The sequence below is a fragment of the Vulpes vulpes genome, chromosome 1 (assembly GCF_048418805.1).
Source record: "Vulpes vulpes isolate BD-2025 chromosome 1, VulVul3, whole genome shotgun sequence".
NCBI lineage: Eukaryota > Metazoa > Chordata > Mammalia > Carnivora > Canidae > Vulpes > Vulpes vulpes.
In genome coordinates this window covers 164,087,241-164,107,357 of record NC_132780.1, presented here as the reverse complement: position 1 = coordinate 164,107,357, position 20,117 = coordinate 164,087,241, and the positions used below count along the sequence as shown (strand labels likewise).

Genomic DNA, 20,117 nt, shown 5'->3' with positions numbered 1-20,117 from the left:
CAGGAATAATACTGTAAAACAAATGCAAATTCTGGCCCAAGCTCTCTTGATTTTTTTCTTTTCTTTTCTTTTCTCTTCTTTTTTTGTGGGATGACAGATGCTATAGTCAGATTATAATTTGGATGCTGATTAGGCTGTAGCTTTTTTTCCCCCTCCCTTCAATAACAGAATTAATTCCAGACCAGTAGACATAAACCCACCCTTCCCTTCAGGTAGCAAATTAAGAAACATTTATTGGCCTAAATTTGAGAATACAGTTATGAATACCAGTTTATAGCTAATTCATTCACGTGAACAAGCTTAGATCATACTATTTGTAGATTCCCAAAGCACAGTATAATTTCGCCATAAGGCGGTCCTTTAAAGGAGGATGATTCACAGGAACAGTTTGTCAATAATCCCTTACCCACTCCTCTCCTCTCCTCCCCTTGCCTTGCTTCTCTTCTTTTCTCTTTTCTTCCCTCCTTTTCTCTTCTCCCTAGCTACTTCCTGAACACCTATGTTCAGGGAGTGGGTAGTCTAGAACCTGTGCAAGAAATTTGTTCATTGTAAACTAGTAGATGTGAAAGGTTTTCAGTCTGCAAACACCAGACTCTCTCATGGTGGTGGCATCATATAATTTGGGTTCTGCTGTGGCAGGCAGCTCAGGGCAATAGCATCCTATGTTGTTCTTGCAGGTTCATTGTCAAATATGTAATAATAGTAGTGGCTAACATTTGTCCAATGCCTGATAAAGGCACTACATATCCTTATGTTCTTTAATACACATAGCAACTTTGTGTTTGGGTCATTCTATTTTCTTAATTTTATAGATAGTAAATGATTGCTGAATATCACATCTCTGCTAAATCATAACGATGGGGCTGGAAGCCAAGTTTCCTGACTTTAATTCTTCTGTTCTTTTCCATACAGTATGTGCTCAATGTTTATGGAATAAAACTGAGCAAAAGTATACAGAGCCATGTGTGATTTGACATTCCTTTAGTAGGAACAGACTTCTTAGGAAACGCTTCTGCTAAAAGGCTTATGACCAATATATTTCATACATTTATGCCATCCAGGTAGGCAGAGGACTTATAGAGGCTCATAGAAGCTAAGATGTTTTGGTGGGTAGCAGCTTGGGTAAGTGTGTCTCAGTTCTTGCTTGGTATTTGATAATGTTCTTGGATCGTTAGGGGTTGGTATGGTGATAATCTCATGGCCAAGTAAAGATTTGATACCATCAGGTAATGCGCTGGTAGTGAGAAATAACTGTTAACTTTTATTTAATGTTACCAACACTGAGTCAGAAAACAACAGCTTATAAAAGTTGCAGAAAACATTTTGTGCTGGTGAACCTAATATAAGGAGGGTTGATTCTCAGTATCATCAGACACAAGGGTATTTTTAGTTATTCCATAAATTTACGCCATTTCTTATTCTTAGATTTGGCAGGGGGATGAAACTCATGACATATTTGGGCTGTACAACCTGCTGAATGCACCGTACACAACACTATCCATAGATATTTTCATATTACTTGCTTTGAGAGAGGCTGTAAGGTTTTCAGCATGAATTCTAGGACTAACTGGCTAATATCAAATTCTCCTACATGCCTGAAGTAATCACATCAAGCACATGGTCCCACATGGGGGCTGTATGCAGACACTTACTCAAGAATAGATTTATACTATTTGCTGCTGTATGCTTCTTAAAAAAAAGCCACCCATAACACTGTCTTTATCACAGAAATAGTAGTAAATAGAGAACAAGCTGGCCTTCAAGAACAGGTCATTATCAGGCAATATGACTTCAGGAAGACCTGATCTTAAGTTATTTCAGAATAAATCTAAAGCAAATCAAAAGGAGAAAAATAATAACAGGAAAGAAGGAGATAATAATAGGAAATAGCTCCAGGAAGACTTGTTCCTAAGTTATTTCAGAATAAACCTAAAACAACCAAAAAGGAGGAAAATAATAATAGGAAATAACATCAAATGGAGCTCTGCCTAACAATCAGAAGATTCTCTTTTCCTGAGCTGTCACTGCCTAACCCTCTAGAGTTACTTCCCCTTGACCCGCGTCTACTTCCTTTGTCACGAACGTCCCTTTAGCTGCTACTTCAGAACCTAGAACATCTTTTCATTGTAACCCCCAATTCCCAAGGCCCTTCTGTGCTTAAGCTGTGAATCTGCCATGAAGTATACAACTCTTTGTTCCTTTTGTTATAATGGTGCTTCCATCTAACATCCATAATGAGATATCTATACCCATAATGAGATATCTATACCTATGGCAGCCACCATCTTTGATTGGGCATTGGCTGTGGCCTTAGTCCCAGGTCCTTTATATTGATGATTTCACTTACTTAATGAGTTAAGTGTTGTTATTCATTAGTATGGAATTGTTTCCAGGGATCAGAGTTCTTTGAATTGTTACTAGTTTTGAGTAGTGCTGATCACATCATGAATCCCTCCAAAAGTTGGTCTTGGGGATAGCCCTCGCTATTTTCTTAATGAAAGGAGGTTAGTACTTAGTATTCAGTATTCAGAATTCACTGAAATTTTGTATCCATAAACCACAAGTTGCCTTTTGATACTTAATGTCAAATAATTTAGGCTTTCTTAATGAAGAGAATTTCCTATTTTTTAACTGAATTCTAATATTTAGAAACACTCTAATTCAGGATGTTTTCATTTCTCTCTTTATTCTGGATACTTTCATAATTAGCAAGGTGTCTATTATGTGTGACATAGACAATTTTAACCAGAAAGTATCCAGCCATATATTTTATTAAGGTCTTGATCAATATATAATAAAAGGTACAGTGTTCTAAATTTATTTTATTTCACATTGGAGACCCACTATATGTTCTTCTTATAAAGAATAGAAATAATAAGCACTCTTGTTTGCTTTTTAGTATATTTTTATGCTTCACACAATTTCATTAATAACTCAGTTAATATCAACAAACCCACTGTGGACCAACAAGGCCTTTTCCTAGAAGCCTGACATGTTAGAAGACTTTTACTTTTGTATTCAAGACCAGATTTTTTTAATGGAGACATAATTAGGCCTTTGAAGGAACCTGTTAAGTACAGGTTAAGCTTCAGTCAAAATAGCACTACTGAAATGGGAATCAATGAAAATATGTTGCTTCCCCTCTGAAAGTCACAGATATGACCTTTGAAAACCTGTTACGTGGGTTATTCTGGCAAAAGAAATAAGCTGGTGACTAAGTGAGAAGTATATTAAGAGTTTTCCCACACACTATTTAACACACAATACAGCAATTCTGATTAGTAATAAGGAGAAAAGGAAGACTATTGGAAAGAAGGATAAAGAGCTGCCAGGCTAAACTCATCAACAACTGCATCTCAATGGGACAGGTGCACATGAATGTCTCAAGAATTTAAGTATGTTAGAATTATCAAAGAGAAACAAATACTAAACTTAAACTCCAATTGTTGCTTTGAAGCCTGGAATAATAAATTATCTTCCCCTTGTTGGCTAGAAGAGGCTCCTGTTTTCTCAATTTACACAGTTTATCACACAACGAGTCATAGATTTTCATTTGCATTCTATATGTAAAAGGTATTTTAAGAATGTCACATGACTGCTCTCTTTCAGGTTTTCTACTTTCGTCCTTTCAAAATGTCCATTATTGCTTGTGGGGTAGGAGGAAGGATCTGGGAACCAAATTGTTAAATTGCCAGATTGCCTTGTTATCAATGGCACAATCTTGCAGACACTGACTGATAATTTCAGAAAAAAATCTTAACCTTCAGGTCAAATATTTCTGATTCTTATTCATTTTATTGCTGCTGTGTAGCCAGCAAACATACTGAGTTCTGCTTAATACAAGCTGGGGCAAATTTTCTTTGTCCTTGACCAGAGTTTTAGCTCTCACTGATGCACTTTTGATGAGTAGCAGAACAATGCAACAATTGGTAACCTAAATCTGTATTCCACAAAACAAACAACCAACCTATAAATATATATATTTATTTTTTAGTAGCCCATTGTGGGATTTGAACTCATAACCTTGAAATCAGATCTGAGCTGAAATCAAGAGTTGGACTCTTAACCTACTAAGCCACTCAGGTGCCCCTCCCAACTTATAAATATTTTGACCACAGTTTAAGAAAATGATATATTTTGATTTTGGCGACAATCTAGCACTCAAGAAATATTACTGATGATTTATTAGAGAACTTAACTTTGTTGGCCCAAAGAGATGGGAAGTTTTTTAGACAATTATAAATGCTGTATATTTTCACAAAACACTCTTTTGGATTGTCTTGAGGAATAAAATAAAAAGAAATACAGTTTATGTATTGCAGAAAGCATTACCCTATCCTGTGACATTCTTATTAGGGCACATGTTTCAATGACTGTTTTATAACTTTTTTACAATGCAAACAAGATTTTTGCTTTAATGGAAAACTATGCCTTGCTTAAAGCACACCCTTTGAGGTTATTGACTTCTGATTTTATGGCTACTACATTTTTCATGGCTTTTGAGCTATTTTGCAACTCTGTAAGTTGTAGATAACTGGTAGCATTGCAAAATAATTCTTTTCTATAGACATGTAAATAAATTCTGTGTAGCAGAGGTTTAATTGACTTTGCTCTCACACTGTGGAAGAAGCCAGCTTTACCTCTACTGGAATTCATTTCAATATTCCTGATCTTTATACATTTCTGTTTTTGGATAGTCCTTTGAACTGGATGGAACATTGCACTGGTTCCCTTGTTAAGAATGACAGATTTTCCAATGGATAGTCTTTCCTCCTTTATCGATTATTAGTTGACCATAAAGTTCAGGGTCCACTTCTGGGTTCTCTATTCTGTTCCATTGATCTATGTGTCTGTTTTTGTGCCAGTACCACACTGTCTTGATGACCACAGCTTTGTAGTACAACCTGAAATCTGGCATTGTGATGCCCCCAGATATGGTTTTCTTTTTTAAAATTCCCCTGGCTATTTGGGGTCTTTTCTGATTCCACACAAATCTTAAAATAATTTGTTCTAACTCTCTGAAGAAAGTCTATGGTATTTTGATAAGGATTGCATTAAACGAACATTGACATTTTCACAATATTAATTCTGCCAATCCATGAGCATGGAATATTTTTCCATCTCTTTGTGTCTTCCTCAATTTCTTTCAGAAGTGTTCTACAGTTTTTAGGGTATAGACCCTTTACCTCTTTGGTTAGGTTTATTCCTAGTTATCTTATGCTTTTGAGTGCAATTGTAAATGGGATTGACTCCTTAATTTCTCTTTCTTCAGTCTCATTGTTAGTGTATAGAAATGTCACTGATTTCTGGGCATTGATTTTGTATCCTGCCACGCTACCAAATTGCTGTATGAGTTCTAGCAATCTTGGGGTGGAGGCTTTTGGGTTTTCTATGTAGAGTATCATGTCATCGGTGAAGAGGGAGAGTTTGACTTCTTCTTTGCCAATTTGAATGCCTTTAATGTCTTTTTGTTGTCTGATTGCTGAGGCTAGGACTTCCAGTACTATGTTGAATAGCAGTGGTGAGAGTGGACATCCCTGTCTTGTTCCTGATCTTAGGGGAAAGGTTCCCAGTGCTTCCCCATTGAGAATGATATTTGCTGTGGGCTTTTCGTAGATGGCTTTTAAGATGTCGAGGAATGTTCCCTCTATCCCAACACTGAAGGGTTTTGATCAGGAATGGATGCTGTATTTTGTCAAATGCTTTCTCTGCATCTAATGAGAGGATCATATGGTTCTTGGTTTTTCTCTTGCTGATATGATGAATCACATTGATTGTTTTATGAGTGTTGAACCAGCCTTGTGTCCCAGGGATAAATCCTACTTGGTCATGGTGAATAAATTTTCTTAATGTACTGTTGGATCCTATTGGCTAGTATCTTGTTGAGAATTTTTGCATCCATGTTCATCAGGGATATCGGTCTGTAATTCTCCTTTTTGGTGGGGTCTTTGTCTGGTTTTGGAATTAAGGTGATGCTGGCCTCATAGAACGAATTTGGAAGTCCTCCATCTCTTTCTATCTTTCTAAACAGCTTTAGTAGAATAGGTATGGTTTCTTATTTAAACGTTTGATAGAATTCCCCTGGGAAGCCATCTGGCCCTGGACTTTTGTGTCTTGGGAGGTTTTTGATGACCGCTCAATAAATGGTGCTGGGAAAATTGGACATCCACATGCAGAAGAATGAAACTAGACCCCTCTCTTTCACCATACACAAAGATAAACTGAAAATGGATGAAAGATGTAAATGTGAGACAAGATTCCATCAAAATCCTAGAGGAGAACACAGGCAACACCCTTTTTGAACTCAGCCACAGTAACTTCTTTCAAGATACATCCACGAAGGCAAAAGAAACAAAAGCAAAAATGAACTATTGGGACTTCATAAAGATAAGAAGCTTTTGCACAGCAGAGGATATAGTCAACAAAACTAAAAGACAACCTACAAAATGGGAGAAGATATTTGCAAATGACGTATCAGATAAAGGGCTAGTTTCCAAGATCTATAAAGAACTTAAACTCAACACCAAAGAAACAAACAATCCAATCATGAAATGGGCAAAAGACATGAAGAGAAATCTCACAGAGGAAGACATAGACATGGCCACCATGCACATGAGAAAATGCTCTGCATCACTTGCCATCAGGTAAATACAAATCAAAACCACAATGAGATACCACCTCACATCAGTGAGAATGGGGAAAATTAACAAGGCAGGAAACCACAAATGTTGGAGAGGATGCGGAGAAAAGGGAACCCTCTTACACTGTTGGTGGGAATGTGAACTGGAGCAGCCACTCTGGAAAACTGTGTGGAGGTTCCTCAAAGAGTTAAAAATAGACCTGCCCTATGACCCAGCAATTGCACTGTTGGGGATTTACCCCAAAGATACAGATGCAACGAAACGCCGGGACACCTGCACCCCGATGTTTCTATCAGCAATGTCCACAATAGCCAAACTGTGGAAGGAGCCTCGGTGTCCACTGAAAGATGAATGGTATAAAGAAGATGTGGTTTATGTATACAATGGAATATTACTCAGCCATTAGAAACGACAAATACCCACCATTTGCTTCAACGTGGATGGAACTGGAGGGTATTATGCTGAGTGAAGTAGGTCAATCGGAGAAGGACAGACATAATATGTTCTCATTCTATTGGGGAATATAAATAATAGTGAAAGGGAATATAAGGGAAGGGAGAAGAAATGTGTGGGAAATATCAGAAAGGGAGACAGAACATAAAGACTCCTAACTCTGGGAAACGAACTAGGGGTGGTGGAAGGGGAGGAGGGCTGGGGGTGGGGGTGAATGGGTGATGAGCACTGAGCGGGGCACTTGATGGGATGAGCACTGGGTGTTATTCTTTATGTTGGTAAATTGAACACCAATAAAAAATAAATTTATTAAAAAAATGACAGATTTTAGAAAAAGAGTTAAATTCTTTAGCACGTGTCTGTATGAGGTCATGACCTTTTTATTTGCTTGGTGAACTATCCTTTAATAACAACTTAAATGAATAGTAAGTTTTTGAGTGGAAAATTTTGAAATTAGGTGTCTATAATCTCTGATATCACAGATGGTTACCAGTTTTCTCTTTTTCACTTTTTGTGCCATAATTTTACTTTAGCTTTCATTCAGTTACTATTCCTTTTTTTAACCTCAGATAAACTTCTTGATGAATGGTAAGCCAGTGCAAAATTGGTAATTTAAATCTGTGCTCCACAAAGTTAAAACAAACAAACAACTTATCAAGATTTTAATCATAGTTTAAAAAAAAATAATGTATCCTTATTTTGGCAACAATCTAGCACTCAAGAAGTGCTTCTGATGATTTATAAGAGAACTTAATTTTGTTGAGCCATAGAGATGACAAAACTCTTTAGACAATTTTAGTGCTGTATATTTTCACATAACTCCCTTTTGGAAGTTAATGTTTTTATTGAGACCTTTCATAAATGATTCATAGAAATCATTACACTGTATTCAAAGGAAACATTTCACAATATCCAAAAAACAAAAACAGATTTTTATACTTACTGTGCCCCACCAGAGAGCATCTGCATATGTAGAAAACTCTTTATTGGCATCCTTTTCCACAAGATAGACAAGGAAAGATGAAAATATAAGAACCAAAAATCCTATGTACCAAGCTGTGATTAATTCCTAGATATAAAAAGAATAAAAGGCTGTTAGAGGTAAAAAAATCTGTGAAAAAGGAAAAAAAATCTATGTATTCATTTTTCTACTTTTTGGATATTTATGACAATGTATAAATATACATACATATATATTTATGGAATTTACTTTTTTATTCAGAGAATGTCCCAGTGAACAGAACCACTTCCTCAGTCTTATTTTTATGGTTGCACAGTATTCTAAATACATGGGTTTACTATAATTTATTTGAAGCATGAGGACTTGGAAAACAGTATTTTTTTATTTGAGTAGAGTTGACACACAGTTACATTAGTTTCAGGTGTACAGCATCCTGATTCCATTTCTCTGTATGTTATGCTGTGCTCACCACAAGTGTTACTGCCATCTGTCACCACACATCACTATTACAGTATCACTGACTAGATGCCCTGTGCTGTGCCTTTCATTCCTGTGACTTAGTCATTCCATAACTGTAACGCTGTCTCTTTCTCTCCCTTTCACTGATTTTGCCTCTTCTCCCAATGTCCTTCCCTCTGGCAACCATATGGTGACTTTTAAGTAATCCATTATACATTGTGCTTTAACTAATTTCTGAAATGACTAAGTATGCTTGATGGGTTCATTAAATATTCCATGGCAATCAACGAAAAGGTTTCTAAAGTCTTATTCTATAATTCAGAAAGCAAGCCTTACTTTGCTGTGAGCATAGACCACTGAACCTAGTAATTTCCAAGTGCCTCCCCTTCGGTCCATGCGCACCATGCGGAGGATCTGTAGGAAACGGAGACTTCTGAGTGCGGACGTTGCAAAAATATTACCCTGAGTTTTTGCAGAAACAACTGCTATTGAAGCGATAAGGACAATGGTATCTGAAAGAAACAGGTTGAAATAGCCGTAAGTAGCAGGACTTGGACATTTTCTTGCTCAAAATAGTGTTTCAGAAAGGTTCGCTTTGACCTATCTGAGGCACAGATAAGCAGATCCTGAACCCTAGCCTGGAGTAGTGGCTACCTGGGCTCTGTGACAATTGAAAAATGAAAGAACAGAGAACAGGATCTACTAATTACCTTGGTTCTGACTCTTTGGCCACTGTATGCTTTACCTAAGCAATTCTGTATCATTTGCTACGTAACCTTGGACAAATTGGATGGACAATGGCCTTTGGAAAGTTGAGTGTTCCAGGGAGTACTAAGGCTGTATTCTTAGTTCCAGGGAGTACTAAGGCTCTGGTTTCATTTGCATTCCTGGCTGGCAGAAAGGAACTTCTGCCTCAGCCCTACCATGGAGGCTTCCTTCTTAATGCCATAGAGACATCCTACCCTGCGTGGCTATGAAAATTCTTCTTGGTATAACCATGTCTCTTGTTTTCTTTCCAAAGAAGCTCGTGGCTTCTTTCTGCAAAAAATTCCGTTGTGTTGTGGAGTCTGCAACTTCATATACTAACAAAGGCCTCAGCTAAGTTGGGCACTCTAAGCTCTCTGGATAGAGTACTCTTTATACCTGGTCAGTCAATTATGTGTAAGTTTGGTATACAAATTAAATAATTGTACACTTATTACAACAGAGTATTAATTATCTTCACTGTGCATTGCATGGGAATGGATATTTGATGTTTGGCATATTGGCATTTGACGTAAAAAATATCTATCCTTTTGCAAGCTAAGAAAGAGAAACAGGGCAGCTAATGAAGGCATAGAAAAGATAAAAGGGGACTTAATTGCTCCAAGGGCAAATATCTGAGTGATGGGAAGTAGGCTTTGAAGTGGGAGAAGTAAAGTGGGAATGAATGGCCTCCTATGGCAATTTTAAAATAAGTTAACTTGACCTTAACATCCTCAAATAAAATCTCTTTCCTGCTCCAAGTGGGCTGTGCATGACTGGGCATCCACACTCCAGAGAGGAGTTCCACTTCAAGGGCATTGGATTTATAATGTTTCTGTGATCCTCAGGATTAACTGCTGTATGAATGTGTATTCATCATCCAGCTCAATTCTTTTTCCTGTACTGAGAGAAGTCTCATCTCTGGATGTGGACTGAGCAGGTCTTTTGAATGACTCTCCTGGTGCCCCTTTTGGTCAGGATTTGGAGTGGCTGTCAGTATAGGGTCAGCTGAAGGGCTTTTTCCAATCAGACCTAACCACTATATGACTTTGTGGGTAGGGGCACAGAGAGCCACAAGCAAATCCTTGAGTTATAGCTCTATGCAGCTATTAGAAATGGGAAGGAATTAAATGTGTTGACACAGACACCAAAGACATATTTTAAGTGGATAAAAAGGCACTTGCAAAGCTGTATGTACAATGTGATCTTATTTTAATAAAAAATAAATGACTAGGAAAATCATACATATATATGCATGCAAATATATACAATATATGTATGCAAATACATATGCAAATATATACAATATATACAGATATATACAATAATATGTATATATGTATACAATAATCTGTATATCTGTATATCTGTATGTATATATATACACAGATTCTTACCATTAATTCTCTCCAGAGGTAGAGAGTGGGGTTAGTATGTGGGTAAAGGGACTTTTTACTTTCTAAGTTATTAATTTCTGTAATACTGAATTTTATAAAAATGAAAATGTCTTTTGAAATCAGAAAAAATCTTTAGGAAAGAGTTAAGTGTAAAAACATCCCTTGATTTGCATCATTTGGAGAGATTTACTCCTGAGACAAGTGGTTTATAGACAAAAAGACATTTCTTTTTTTTTTTTTTTTTTAAAAAAGACATTTCTTATATGGCCCTGCTAGATACGTATTTGCTTTTATTTCTCATTGTAATCCTGCTTCCTTCCAAGTATACAAAGGAAAGAAAAAGGAACAATATCCGATTTACTGTGTTAAAATATTTGAGATAGTAGAAATAAGTAAATGACTTGCAAGGATGCAGAAAATACAGCACTTAAAACTTACTGCATGCCTGGCACTTTCTTTAGTTCTGTGTTTTTTACAAATGTTAATTATTTCATCCTTATAACAACTGTTTTGGTTAGGTCTTCTACAGATCCCATTTTACAGATGAGAAAAGTGAGGCACAAAAAGCACATATTGTATTAGTTTAGAAGAATCAGCTATTGAGCTGTTAAATTACAGCACAAAACTATGAAGTTAGAATGAAGCTATGAAGTTAATTCATTAGAGAAAACCTAGACAAAGTTTGAGACAATTAAAAAAATTATGCACACAGTGAATCATAATCTAAGTGTTTGAAGTCACAAAATATGCAAAGGTAACTACAGATGTGATTAACACCCTCATTGTAATTCAGATCAGATGAGAAAGTTGGAGTTCAGTAAAATGAAATCACAGATGAGCGACCAAATGGCAAACAATGAACACAGTCACAAAAATGTTTCTGGTTGGATTACAGTCCTCTACTGAATTTTGCTGTTAGTACCACCTAGAATATTTCCAAGGCCAATATTTTAGAAGTTATGACTACTCTTTATTTTTATGTGTGTATTTACTCTTTTTTGCAGTCTGCTATAGAATGGAGGCTCCACAAGGTTGGATACTTGTAGCCTAAGTACCTACAACAGTGCCTGAAACATGGTAATCACTTGATAAATATTTATAGAATGAAGTTAGATTAAACACTCAAGGTAGCTTGAGCTTTGTTCTGTTACCATATCAGTGTTTTAATAACTAGAATAAGAATCTGAAATACTCTTAAATTAATCAAGGGATCACTTCAAAATTCCATCTTGAATTCTATTACAACATAATAAATTATAGCTATCATTCTTTAAAGTGATAAATATCACTAAGATTTCCATTTTATAAAATTAGGTAGGGGCAGTCTTTAAAGATAGTGACATAGGAAGCTCCTGAACTCCCTTCCTCCCACAGAGTCATCAAACAAACCATTGCACATGGACTAATTCCCTGTGAAGGAAATCCAGAAATTAGCCAAGGGACTCCTACACATTTGGTAAATAAGAAAATACCCATATTGGAATGAATAGGAAAGGCTAAGACATAATCTTGCCTTAAACTTCACTCCTAGTCCAGTATCATACAAATGGGAGGTCACTCCCAAATTCCAGCTTCTCCCTGAGAGGCTTAGGGTTTGGACTCATATTTAGCCTCCTAACTTTAAAACACCTACTTGAGGGACAGGACTTCCAAACACCTTGCTCTGAAAGCCAATAGTCTTGAACTACAAGACTAGACTTGTAGTCTAGTCTACAAGACTAGAGCAAACAAAGAAGCAGCTATTAATGGGGGTGAGCATCATTGCGGCTACCACCCCAGGGCTCAGCGAAGAAGGAACAGGCAGAAAGGCCCATTTCAGTCTTTCTCTCAAAGGATTCTATTTGCATATTTTTTAAAAGTTTTAATTTAAATTCCAGTTAGTTAACATACAGTGTAATATTAGTTTCAGGTGTACAATATAGTAATTCAACACTTCCATATATCACCTGGTGATGATCATCACAAGCGCTCTCCTTATAATCCCCATTACCTATTTTACCATATACGACAACCCCATAGCTAACATCATAGTCAATGGTAAAAAAATAAGAGCTATCTCTCTAAAATAAGGAATAAAATAAGGATGCCCAGTCTTGCCACTTTTATTCAGCATTGTATCTAAAGTCTCAGCCAGAGCACTCAGGCAAGAAAAAGAAATTAAAGATACCCAAATTGGAAAGGAAGAAATAAAACTGTTATTATTTGGAGATGATATGATATTATATATAGAAAGCACTAAAGATTCCACCAAAACATTATTGGAACTAATAAATGAATCAAGTAAAGTTGCAGCATTACAAAATCAATATACAAAAATAAGTTGTGTTTCTATACACTAACAATGATCTCTGAAAAAGAAAAAGAAATCCTCCTTACTATAGCATCAAAAAGAATAAAATACATAGGAATAAATTTAAGCAAGGAGGTGAAAGATCTGTTTGATGACAACTATAAGACACTGATGAAAGAAACTAAAATAGACAAAAATAAATAAAGATATTCCATGCTCATGGACTGGAAGAATATTTTAAAATGCCTACACTACTCAAAGCAATCTATAGATTCAATGCAATGTCTCTCTAAATTCCAATGGCATTATATGTTCTCATTCATTTGGGGAATATAAATAATAGTGAAAGGGAATATAAGGGAAGGGAGAAGAAATGTGTGGGAAATATCAGAAAGGGAGACAGAATATAAAGACTCCTAACTCTGGGAAACGAACTAGGGGTGGTGGAAGGGGAGGAGGGCGGGGGGTGGGGGTGAATGGGTGACGGGCACTGAGGGGGGCACTTGACGGGATGAGCACTGGGTATTATTCTGTATGTTGGCAAATTGAACACCAATAAAAAATAAATTTATTATAAAAAAATAAATTCCAATGGCATTTTCCACAGAAATAGAACAAACAATGCTAAAATTTGTATAGAACCACAAAAGACATGGAATAGTCAAAGCAATCTTGAGGAAAAAAAGAACAAGCTGGAAGCATCATGCTCCCTGATTTCAAGCTATATTACAAAGCTGTAATAATCAAAATCACAGAGTATCAGCATAAAAATAGACACACAGATCAATGGAACAGAATAGAGAGCCCAGAAATAAACCATGGATACATGATCAATTAATTAATGACAAAGGAGCCAGAAATATACAATGGGGAAAGGATAATCTTGTCAATAAATGGTGTTGGGAAAACTTGATAGCCATATACAAAAGAATAAAACTGGGCCACTATCTCATACCATACACAAAAATCAACTAAAGATATATTAAAGATTTAAGTGTAACACCTGACTCCCTAAAAGTTCTAGAAGGAAACATAGAGAGTAAGCTTCTTGCATTGATCTTGACAATGAGTTTTTGAACTTGGCACCAAAAACAAAGGCAACAAAAGCAAAAATAAACAGGTGGGATCACATCAAACCAAAAAGCTTTTGTACATAAAAGGAAAGCAACAAAATGAAAAGGCAATGTACAATAGGAGAAAATATTTGCAAATCACTTATCCGATAAGGATTTAATATTCAAAATATATAAATAACTCATATAACTTAATAGTAAAATAATCTAATTAAAAATGGGCAGAGGAAATGAATAGATGTTATTCCAAATAAGATACACAAATGGCTAACAGATATAATGAAAAGGTGCTCAACATCACTAATCATAAGATAATGCAAATCGAAACCATAGTGAGATATTACTTTACCCCTATTAAAATGACTATTATAAAAAAGACAAGACATAAAAAATGCTTGTGAGGATGTAAAAGAAAGAGAACCCTTGGGCACTGTTGGTGGGAATGTAAATTGGTATGTTCATTATAGAAAACACTATGGAGGTTATTCCAAAAATTAAAAATAGTGGAATAGATGATGGAATATTTTTCAGTCATGAGAAAGAAGAGAATTGTAATGTTTACAACAACACGGATAGACCTTGATGGCATTATGTTAACTGAAATGAGTCAGACAGAGAAAGACAAATGCTGTACATCACTTATGTGAGGAATGTAAAAAAGTTGAACTTGTAGAAACAGAGACTAAAATTATGATTACCAGGAGCTGGGATTGGAGAAATGGGGAGATGCTGGTCAAAGACTAAAACTTCCAGCTATAAGATAAATAAATTTTGGGGAATTTATGCATAGCATGGTGATTATAATTAATGACGCTGTATTATATATTTGAAAGTTGCCAAGTGAGTAAATGTTAAATGTTTTCATCACTAAACATAAATGGTAATTAGATATGATGGAAGTGTTAGCTAACAATCAGTTTACAATATATAAGTATATCAAATAAACAGGTTGCACACCTTAGACCTATACATTGTTTTATGTCAACTGTATCTCAATAAGGATGGAGAAAAATCAGGCAAAGTAGCTTAAGCTGTGCAATTAATCATTTAAAATGTTTTTTGAAAGAGAGGAGCCTTGTCTTAAGTGAATATACCACATTTTAGTATAAGGTAGAGACTATAGACAGCCCTCAAAGGTCATTGGCTCCATATTCATTTGTTTATTCATTCATGCATTAAGCAGTTAATTGAATGTCAAATATTATATTAGATGTTTGCATTAGAAATGAATATTCATTAATCCATTAGATCATCAATCTCTCACAAATATAAATTAAATCCCTACCATGTACCATGCATAGTGCTAAATACTTTTTGTACACCAATGTTGTCAATGGGGATGATTTTGCCTCCCAGGGGACATGTAGACATATTTGGTTGTCTTAATTGGGAAGGGGATTACTCCCGGTATCTAGTGGTAAAGGCCAAGGTTGCTGTAAAACGATCTGCAATGCTCAGACTAGTCCCCAGGATAAACAATTACCTAGTGCCAAATGTCAATGGTGCCAACATCAGGAAACCCTGATGTACATGACTTCATTTAATCCTCCTATAAGCCAGACCTCCAGTGACCATCTCCTTCTTGCAAGTGAAGAACTAAACTAAGACTTGCAGTGGTCAACTAGCCAAGTCCCAATATCCTAAGTGGCTGAGCTGACCATTCCTTGACATCAAAGCTGTGTCCTTAAAAGTTATGGAATACCATTCCTTGGATAAACAAAATCCAATGTCACATGGGTGGGGTGGGATGGGGAATAGAGGATGGGCTGGGAAAGCAAGTGGATAATAAAGCAGGAAGAAATTGTTATCACATGACACATTCAAAGGAGAGCAGAATGCAGAGAGAAAAATAATACTAAAAGCTGATGACTTTTATGGATACATCAAGAGAAAATGGGGCTAGAGGAAGAAATGAACTGTTAATAAACAAGGAGGAACTCCAAATTGCATGAAAAGAAAAAAAAGCATGTAATCTGGAGTTCTTAAAATCTACTTCTCCCAAAGGAAACAGCTGTGAACAAGATGGGAACTAGTGAAGATAGTTATTAATTACAAGCAGCCCATTAGAAATGTGAAATATAGGCTTATAATGTAGTAGGAAGTAGGTTCACATACTTACTGAATCACTTAGAATGATTTACGGATGAGTTCTCGAGATTTGAGGAGACTGCAAAGATTTGAGTGGAGTAAATACTGTAATGATATTTAAGACACATAGGGACTATATAAGAGCATATTATTAGACTCTACTGGAACTTTGCTCCAGTATTATTTAGTCAGCAAAATCAGTATAAATTGATCACCTTGGACTTTGTGGAAAAGGGATTAGTTACTGAAATACTGAAGGTCCCTCATTTATAAGATGGATTCATATCTAAGGCCACCCTAACATGCACCCAAAGATTGGGTTAAAGCAAGATTAAATGCATGGATGAAGCTAAAGAGTATAATGCTAAGCGAAATAAGTCAGTCAGAGAAAGACAAATACCATGATTTCACTTATATGTGGAATTTAAGAAATGAAACAAATGAGTGAAGGGGAAGAGAGAGAGAGAGAGTGAGAGAGAGAGAGAGAGATAAAGAAACAGACTCTTAATTATAGAGAACACACTGATGGTTACCAGAGAGAAGGTGGGTGGGGGGATGGGTGAAATAGAGGATGGGGATTAAAGAGGGCACTTGTATGAGGAGCACTGGGTGATGTATGGAAGTGTTGAATCACTATATTGTAAACTTAAAACTAATATAATGCTGTACTAATTAATTGGAATTAAAAGAAAAACTTAAAAAAAAAAGGCAAGATGAACTATACACCTGAACTTGATGGGATGTATTTTGTTGCTACAATTATATGACATAATATATCTATCAGAAAGTATATTTTTACCATACCTGGCTTAATTAAAATCATAATGGGAAGAACTAAATCATTTGGATTAACCAAATCATGGTTGAACACTTTTAAACTAGGAATTTTCAGTTTAGATCGATTCTAACCACAAAGGGGTTACATCTTGAATCCTAGAAACTGTGTGGAGACTTTAGGCTTTTTAAAATTTTTGTAAATAATGTTGGTCTCAGAAAATTTTCCCTGATAGCTAACACAATTTTCTGTCTTGGACTTTAAACTCATTTCATCTTGTTATCGCTGGGAAAAATAGAAGTGCAACAAATAAAATATTCTTCTACCACTTTCTAAAATTCTAAATCCTGGAGCTTTTGTTAGTGGCCTCACTATAAGCTAAACTTTGGATGATTTAAATGAAATATATATTTTAAAATAATAAAAATAGTAGCTGCCATAAAATATCAAAACACCAGATATAAGTAGTATAAGGTAGGAAGGAAATCTATTTAGTTAGCCAATTATCATTAATGAATTTCAGGTTACTTTAATTTTTGTTATTAAAATGATGCTGAAATGAACAGTTTAGTACACATATTTTTGTAAGTTAAGGATAAATTCCTAGAGATTAGATTGCTGGGTTGAATGTTAGCACATAAAATATTTTGATATTCAAAACATTTTGATGTTTTGATATTCAAATACCCTCCAAAAAGATAATACCAATTATTACTAACAATGCATGCAAGTAATTATTTTTCTGTCTCCTTGCTAATACAAAGTAATGCTAATAAAAATAACAATAGTAATAATAACAGCTAACACAGTAACAGTTTACTATGTGATATTGTTCCAAGCATTTTCAAGTATTACATGGATTATTATAATTGTAATCTTTGCCAACATGATAGGCAAAAACATCATGTATTTTTCTTTGCTCATTCTGTAACTCATGTTATTTAGAAGTCAAAGAAGTCAAGTCATCTAGAAGGACTTTGCCCAAGATTATAAAAATATTTTCCTAGATTTTTTTTTTTTGGTGTATTTAGATGCTCATTTAGTTAACATATTTGCTTTTACTATTCGGGACTACTAACGATGTGGCAGTTACCTAGCTGTCTGCCACAAATGCATGCTTCTTTTCTGTGGTGTAGAACTATTCCTGGGAAGAGGCAGCCCATCCAGGGATACCATTTACCAGGTCTGCTTGCCTCTGGGTGGGGTTATATGACTAGGTCTAGCTAATGGAAGGTGAGTAGAAATAATGTGTGCCATGTCTAATCTGAGGGGGAAGCACAGAACCTTATGCCCTCTCTCTTTTCCTTTTTGCCAGCTGTGTGTTGGTACTAAGCATGTTCTTAGAAGCCACATGCTAAAAATGGCAGGGCCTTTGTCAGCCTGGGTTCCCGAATAACTGCATGGAGCAGAGCCTTTACTGCACACCCCACACCCAACAAAGAATATCTTCATTGACTATTACACAAGTAAGAAGCATACTTTTTATTTTGAGAAGTAACTGAAATTTGAGGATTTGTAGAACAACCAGCATCACTCTAACTTATATGATCTTTTACTTCTATGGAATTTGTCTCTGTGGTGAAATAAAGAACTAATCTTACTTATTATCATATACTATAGTCAATGTTTCCAATATTACCTAAATAAAAATCTCTCCTTTTCCAAATGTTTCCATATACTCATTGAGAGGTCTATTTCTGGATTCTACCCTCCTTTATGGCCTATTCCTAAATCAGTGTGACACTAGACATTAGTGTGAGATCCCTCCAATGTTATTCCTTTTTATAAAAAAATTATTCTAAACCTAGCTATTTTCCCAGGTAAGTTTCAGGATAAATTTCAGTTAAAAAGAACTCAGAGTTCTTTTGCAATTTGATACAGATTGCATATTAAGTTTATAGATTCACATCTTCTTCTTTATTTCTTCCCTCATCTTATACCCACTGAATGGCTTAGCTCTATTGATTCTACCTCCACAATACGTCTCATCTCTATCTTCCTCTTTCCATTTATCCTGTCTCCTCCCTTGTTCAGGCCTACCTCTCTCCTGACCTGCCATCTCTGACCTGGTCTTTACTCTGTTTTTTCCTTTCTCTAAACCATTTTGTATTCTTTTTTAAAAAAAATATTTATTTATTTATTTTAGAGAGAGAGGGAAAGAGAGCACAAGCAGAAGGTGCAGAGGGAGAGGGAGAGAGATAATCCCAAGCAGACTCCCTGCTAAGTGTGGAGCTCAGGTGGGGCTCAATTCTATGACTCTAAGATCATAACCCAAGCCAAAACCAAGAGTAAGAGACCCTACTGACTTTTCCACCCAGGTGCCCCCAAACTATTTTGTATTCTAATGCAACTTTAAAGTGTTCGGGCACTTGGGTGGCTCAGTCAGTTAAGTGTCTGCCTTTGGCTCAGGTCATGATCCCAGGGTCCTGGGATGGTGCTCCATGTTGGGCTCCCTGCTCATCAGGGAGTCTGCTTTTCCCTCTCCCTGATGCTCCCCCTGCTTGTTCTCTCTCTCTGTTAAATAAGTAAATAAAATCTTAAAAAAATATTAAAGTGTTAAAGTGATTATATTACTTCTCTGATCAAAATAATTTTTTTTCAATATCCAGAACAAAGATCAATTTCTGATGCCTGGCATTCATGGTGCTTCAGAAAATGCTCCTGTTCTTACTGGAAAGCCCCTCCCTGAAGCCTGCTTTCACACTACTAGTGCCCAGAGCTCTGATGTGTACTACTATCAAAATGCTTACTAGCACTATCATAGTAGTGATCTGCTTACATGCTGGTCTTTTTCCAGTAACTTCAAGAAACTGAAACCATGCAGAAGCACTTATTTGTCTTTGTAACCTCAGCACCTAGCTTGGTACCTACCACAGTGTAGGTGTTCAATACTTAATTGATGGATGATTATTTGATCAGCTATTTGTTTATAGAAGAAATAGAATGACATTTTATTATTCAAGACTCTTAGAAATAATACAGTTAAATAGCCCATATTTTGCATTTGAGAATCTGAGGTACAAATATATGAAAGTTAAAAATTCCATATGTTAAAAAAAGCCCCACAGAGACTTAACTGCAAAAACAAACCTGGAAAAAAGCATTCCTTAAAATATAAAAATAAATGAATAAAAAAACATCCTGGTAGAAAACCAGACAGAGGGCACATATGCAAATTTACCTTAGGAAGAAGTAAAAATGGACAATACATATATGGAAAGAAGTATTTTTTTTTT

The 20,117-nt window shown here is 35.8% G+C and overlaps 1 protein-coding gene across 2 annotated transcripts in view; it reads right to left on the bottom strand.

Annotated features, from left to right (window-relative positions):
* The window catches only part of KCNQ5 (potassium voltage-gated channel subfamily Q member 5), a 509,851-nt gene that overhangs the window by 97,044 nt on the left and 392,690 nt on the right, over positions 1-20,117 (bottom strand). For both annotated transcript variants that reach the window (XM_072735385.1, XM_072735394.1), the window contains exons 4-5: positions 8,851-9,026; positions 8,038-8,163 (exon numbers count right to left, since the gene is read on the bottom strand). In XM_072735385.1, coding sequence (XP_072591486.1) covers positions 8,038-8,163; positions 8,851-9,026 — 302 coding nt within the window. The remainder of the gene's footprint in view (positions 1-8,037; positions 8,164-8,850; positions 9,027-20,117) is intronic.